Source organism: Achroia grisella, unplaced genomic scaffold, assembly GCF_030625045.1.
Source record: "Achroia grisella isolate CSIRO2021 unplaced genomic scaffold, CSIRO_AGI_Agris_v1 utg592, whole genome shotgun sequence".
NCBI lineage: Eukaryota > Metazoa > Arthropoda > Insecta > Lepidoptera > Pyralidae > Achroia > Achroia grisella.
The window spans coordinates 1837388-1843869 of NW_026712955.1; the positions used below are offsets into that span (position 1 = coordinate 1837388).

Here is a 6482-nt window from a genome sequence, read left to right on the forward strand (position 1 = left end):
ATGTATATTTCGTACAAACGCATACAATTAATTTGTATTTTACTACCTCATTTTCTTTATTTCGTTATATCGATGTTTCTAGAATCTCGTAGGTACATGTAGGTACAACTACCTGATAGATTCATATCAAATTCCGTGTCAACTCAATTTCGCATCGTAAGTAATAGTAGGTATTTACGATTTGTTGTAATACTCCCGCATTGTTTTAACCTAACTATAGGTAAAACAACTTTATTTTTGTAGTCACCGCATTTATATTCGTAGTTATCAATTACTTTCGCGCCATTGTAGGTAGTCTATCTACCTACATATTGATATCCTCAGGCCCCTTAGGATAGGCTGAGACGCATACGATATTATAGCTTAATATTATCGCTATCTACCGGTCTACTATTGAATAGGTTAGCGGCATAGACTTGGAATTTAGTTCGCTGTAATAAACAAGACATTGCTTACGCTGTAATAAACAGACATCGCTTTGTTTAATATAAATATTTGACAGATTCCTATCACGAGTACGTTGTGGTTTATTATTTCGTATTTTAATTGTAAGTACATTGTGTACTGCCGGCTCTCGTTGCCCGCATCGCACCGCATTGCACCGCACCGCACCGCACCGCACCGCACGTAACTTGTGTAGGTATTTATCTGTTCTCCACCGCACCGCTTTCTTATATATTTATTAGTACAAACAAGTTTTTGTATTTATAGGTTGTTCATCATGTCGGATGTCAATCAGTTACCCCTGTTACTCGCTAAAAAGGATTTAATGTTTTCTCGCATACAAAGTATTACAGATAGGACTCATAATCTTTCTAGTGAATATGAAAGAGAAACATTCTTGTGTGAGATCGAAACAGTTGACAAATTACGCTCGGATTTCGAAACTATGTTAGATAAAATAAATACTTTAGAATCTAAATTGAATCCTAAATATGTTATTAATTATCAACCGCTCATGGCATTTGATGATTTGTATTGCCGTATAAAACGAGCCGCAAGATCGCTAGAGGTACCGCCTGATGTCAAACATCATCAGCATAATAGGGATGAGGACAGGCCTCGTCTGCACCCCCTACCACTTCCGGAAGCCTCAGGAGATCTGAGATCCTGGTCTTTATTCTATACAGCTTACAAAAGCATAGTTCATGACAATCCTAGATTGTCAGATTCGGAAAAATTACATTATTTGATGGGTAAACTGACAGGTAAAGCTCGTTCTGTATTTGCCGGTATAAACCCTTGTTCTGAAAATTATAAGGTCATTTTAGATGCTTTAATTAGTAAGTATGAAGATAAGAGATTGCTCGCATCATCATACCTAGATCAAATATTCGAAATGAAGCCCTTTCATTCATCAAATATAAATAATTTAGAACAATTTCTCGATAAATTCGCAACTTCAGTATCCGCGTTAAATAACTTAAAAATTAATAATCTTTCGGATTTTATATTTTTGTATACAGCGTTAAAGAAATTAGATTCCGAAACCGCCCGCGCTTTCGAACTAGATAAACGGGGATCCGACATCCCATCTTTCGATACATTAGTGTCATTTGTGCGCGATCACATTAAAATATTGCAACGCACTTCTTCAAGCAACCAAGAAGTTACTAAGAAAGTTGTCGGTCGTCGTATGGATGCGGCATCGAAAGTTATGCAACATAAATCTACATACTCTTATACTACAACCGCTAATCCGCAGCCTAAGTGCTCATTGTGTAACATACAACATAAACATTTATATAAATGTCCAGGTTTTCGAAATTTAACGCCTAATGATCGTTTCCGATTTGTTAAATCTAATTCCTACTGTATTAATTGTCTAAGTAAAAATCACCGTGTATTTAATTGTAACTCAAATAGTCGATGTCACAAATGTGACTCAAAACATCATACTATGCTCCACTTTGAGCATAGTAATGCCACCTCCACCGCGAACATACTCAGTGGTAGTTCGGTCACAGCGACTACGTCACGCGCAGTGGATCTATCGTCGCACTCGTCGCACACGCAGCCCGCTGTTGGCGGCGGCGGCGGCGGCCGACCGGCTCCTTGCACGGACCGCGCCCCGCACTCACCCCCGCCGACACCCGTCGTATCCCGCGCATCGGAAGACGTAGCATTATGCACGTTATCAGACAATGTTAATAAAAATATGCCTCGCGTACCTACTACCGTATTGTTAGCCACCGCTCGTGTTTTAATGATCGATAGAGACGGTAACGAACATTATATTAGAGCATTATTGGACAGTGCTTCTCAAAGTAATTTTGTAACTAGGGATTGTTGTAATCGCTTGGGATTGCAATGTATACAGAATACAACCTTTTCGATTAAAGGTATAGGAGGGACAACAAAGGCCACACAGGGTTCTGTACATATAAAATTCTTTTCACGGTTTAATCGTAATATTAAATTTGATATGGAATCCTTAGTTGTAGATAAAATAACCGAACGTTTACCGACTGTTAGTGTCGATATTTCATTATTTTCAAATTTTAAAAATTTGCCTTTAGCCGATGATAATTACGCTACTCCTGGGAACATTGACATGTTAATCGGTGCCTCAATTTTCCCGCATTTAATATTGTCCCGTAAGGTTAAAGGTCAACCCGCATACGTCTCGCCGTATGCTATTGAGACCGTATTAGGCTTTGTTACTGTAGGTTCAGCTCCCGCTAGATCAAATACCGATACTTCCGTGTCTAATATGTTAGATAATTGTAATTACACTACCACCGCGCATTGTTGTGTTACCGAACCCACGATGGAATCCGTTCTATGTAGATTCTGGGAAATGGAAGAGGTGAATGTTGCACCGATTCTCAGCCCGGACGACAAGGAGTGTGAAGCTATTTATGCTGGCACTACCACTCGCGAGGACGACGGTCGTTATACCGTCGCGCTTCCCTTCAAGGGTAATGCACATTCTCTTGGCGACTCGCGTCGATTAGCCGAGAAATGTTTCTTTTGTCTCGAACGCAAAATGCAGGCTTCGCCTGAACTCAAGCAAGCCTATGATGACGTCATTACGGAGTATTTAGATAAGAGTTATATTTCACCCGCACTCGTTAATGATGATAGTAATGCTCCTTCGTATATAATACCGCACCATGGAGTTATTCGAAAAGATAAACTCACGTCTAAATTGCGCGTCGTACTCAATGCTAGCGCTAAAACTAGCACGTCCGTATCTCTCAACGATCTTCTTTATAATGGACAGAATTTACAACGCAATTTATTTGATATTATAGTTAACTTCAGATTATTTTCAGTAGCTCTCTCTGCCGATATTAGGCAAATGTTTCTTTGCATTCGTATTAGAGAGAGTGACCGCAGATTTCAACGCATATTGTATAGATTTTCGCCTGACGAACCTCTCCAGGTTTATCAGTTTAATCGCGTTTGTTTTGGACTCAAATCGAGTCCGTTTCTTGCACTGCGTACTATTAAGCAGTTAGCCACCGACGAAGGCGAATCGTTCCCAAAAGCTAAGGAAGCGGTTCACACCGGTCTGTACATGGATGATTTAGTATATTGTCTAGATAGTGAAGATGAGGCTATCGTCACAGCTGCTGAGATCATCTCACTCATGAAGGCCGGACAATTTGATCTTGTCAAATGGACGAGCAATTCGCAAGTAGTTTTAAATTCCATTCCGTCAACACATCGACTTTCGTCGGTCGTAGAATTCAACGTGTCTGATACGCATAAAATTCTGGGTCTGTGCTGGTCTCCTAGCTCAGATTTATTTAGTTTAAAAATTTGCACGCCCGCTGAAAAGTGTACAAAACGCACCATTTTATCTTGTGTCGCAAGATTGTGGGATGTAATGGGTTTCGTAGCACCCGTTATATTATTTGCCAAACTTCTTGTCAAAGAGTTATGGTTATGCAACTGCGATTGGGACGACGCCCCCCCTGAAGTTATCGTCAGACAATGGTCACGTTTCAGGGATGAGCTCCCCAGTCTAGATCAAATTAAATTACAGCGCCATGTTGACATCACAAAACGCAGTGTGGTGAACATCATTGGCTTCGCAGACGCTAGTGAAAAGGCTTATGGTGCTGTTGTGTACTTCCACGTCGAGAATGATGGTGTGAGTACTGTGCATCTTATAAGTGCAAAATCTAAGGTTGCACCCCGCAAGGTCGTGTCGTTGGCCCGACTCGAACTTTGCGCAGCGCTTTTGCTCGCTAATTTAATTAATAATATTGTTACCGCTGTTAACAACCGCTATCCAATTAAGGCAATACACGCATTTTCTGATTCAACAGTTGCTTTATGTTGGATCCACGCATCGCCCCACAGGTGGGATACTTTTGTCGCGAATAGAGTTTCTAAAATTCAATCTCTGCTTTCACCGCACAATTTTTATCACGTGTCTGGTTCGGACAATCCAGCCGACTGTCTATCGCGAGGGCTTACTCCTGCCCAAATAATTCACCACCCCCTATGGTTCAACGGCCCGCAGTGGGCTAAATCCACCTTTTCGGAATGGCCAGTCACCACTTTCAATCCTTCTGCTGTTATGGACCCGCCTGAGGAGAAGAAACTCTCCTTTGTTACTCGTACACCGCCAGAAGAATCGGTTTTCATCGCTCTGGCAAATCGCTTTTCTTCTTGGTCCAAGCTTCTTCGCTGCGTAGTTTATGTCTGTCGTTTCGCAAAATTATTAACCCCGCTAAAATTCATAACCGCAGCAGATTTAGATTACGCAGAACTTGTAATCCTTCGAGAATTACAGGCTTTGTATTTTCATGGGGAAATTAACAATTTACAAAATGGAAAATTTTGTTCCCGATCACTTCAGCGACTCAAACCCTTCATTCTAGAAGGTATAATTAGAGTCGGTGGTCGTTTGAGAAATTCGAACTTGAATTTTGATCAGAAACACCCTATTGTTCTTCCCCGGAAACATCATATATTGGATTTATTAGTAGACTATCACCATAAAGTTAATTGTCATGCTGGTCCTGATTTACTGATGTCTATTTTAAGGCAGAAATATTGGATTTTATCTGCCCGCAACTTGATTCGCCACAGAGTGCACAAATGTGTACCTTGTTTTAAACTTCGTCCGAAATCGACATTTCCAGAAATGTCAGATCACAAACCCTGTCGTGTTCTTGAAACATTAAAACCATTCATGCACACAGGTACCGATTATGCTGGTCCTTTCAAAATAACTATAACACGTGGTCGTGGCATACGGTCTACTAAAGCTTATATTTGTTTATTCGTTTGTTTAACAACCCGCGCCGTCCATATAGAATTGGCAGGAGATTTAAGTACAGCAAGTTTCATGTCAGCTCTTAAACGGTTTTTATCTCGTCGTGGTCCTGTAGCTCATATCTACTCCGATAATGGCACTAATTATATTGGAGCAAAACGCACGCTTTCGGAACTTCACGCATTTTTGAGCTCTAAACATTTTAACACCGAATTTGCGCACGTCTTGTCAGAAAACCGCCTGACTTGGTTTCTCAACACTCCCGCTGCTAGTCACTTCGGAGGTAACTGGGAGACTAATATAAAAAGTTTGAAAACGCATTTGTTCAGGGTCGTTGGGGTTCAAGTTTTATCATTTGAGGAAATGATTACGGTACTCACGCAAGTAGAGGCAATCATGAATACTCGACCATTATGTCGGACTTTATCTAATGATCCGTCAGAGCCGCTTGCACTAACACCCGCACATTTTTTAAATTTTACTCCGTTGAAATATTTGCCCGCCGCAGAAATAGCTGACAGTTCTTTGATTTCACGCCACGCATTATTAGACAGATTAGTGCAAACGTTCTGGAAGCGATGGAGAGCGGAGTACCTGCACACATTACAATCTCGCGAAAAATGGAATACGCCCGTCAATCAGATTACTGTCGGAACTGTTGTAATTGTACGTACTGAAAATGCGCCACCACTTCATTGGCCTTTAGGGGTTATTGAAGAGGTCTTTCCGGCTTCTGACGGCGTAATTCGGGTTGTTCGTGTAAAAACTGCAACCGGCTCCTATTTGCGCCCGGTTGTACGTCTGTGCCCCTTACCTAGACATTAGTTTTAGTTAATACGAGTTCTAGGTTAAGGTTTAGTTTATTTTAAGTTTCTATTTTTACTTTGAAGGCGTCCCTTCAAGGCGGGGGGGAATGGTTGCGCCATATAACATTACATTTTGTTTATCATTGTATAATTATTATTAGTAATAGTTTGTTCAAATAAATAATTTAGCGTGGTACGAAACGTTAATTTTCTAAGGATTGGCACTACACTAATTCCTTTATCCTCTCCTATTCCCGCACATACCTTTGTTTTAAGTGCGAGCGAGAAGATTCGCTTGTATCGAAAGTGACATATCGCGCTCGCGCGTCACTGTTAAATTGAACGCTGAAGTTGAGATTGAATTCCCGCCTTGATCGCGCTTAAGATCAAGTTTTTTGTAATTCGTGATAATTACTAAACATTTTAATCCACCGCATCGC

The 6482-nt window shown here is 40.8% G+C and overlaps 1 protein-coding gene across 1 annotated transcript; it reads left to right on the forward strand.

The window, feature by feature from the left end:
* The first annotated feature begins 1900 nt into the window (after positions 1 to 1900).
* Positions 1901 to 6061, forward strand: LOC131848806 (uncharacterized). Its single transcript, XM_059198741.1, has 2 exons — positions 1901 to 2267; positions 2520 to 6061. The coding sequence occupies exons 1-2, from the start codon at positions 1901 to 1903 to the stop codon at positions 6059 to 6061; spliced, it is 3909 nt and encodes a 1302-aa protein (XP_059054724.1).
* The last annotated feature ends 421 nt before the right edge of the window (positions 6062 to 6482 follow it).

Coding starts and splice junctions, on each gene's coding strand:
- LOC131848806 (XM_059198741.1), top strand. CDS start 1,901: ATGCTCCACTTTGAGCATAGTAATGCCACCTCCACCGCGAACATACTC. Junction 2,268..2,519: donor ATTGGACAGTGCTTCTCAAA/GTAATTTTGTAA, acceptor ATTTGCCTTTAG/CCGATGATAATTACGCTACT.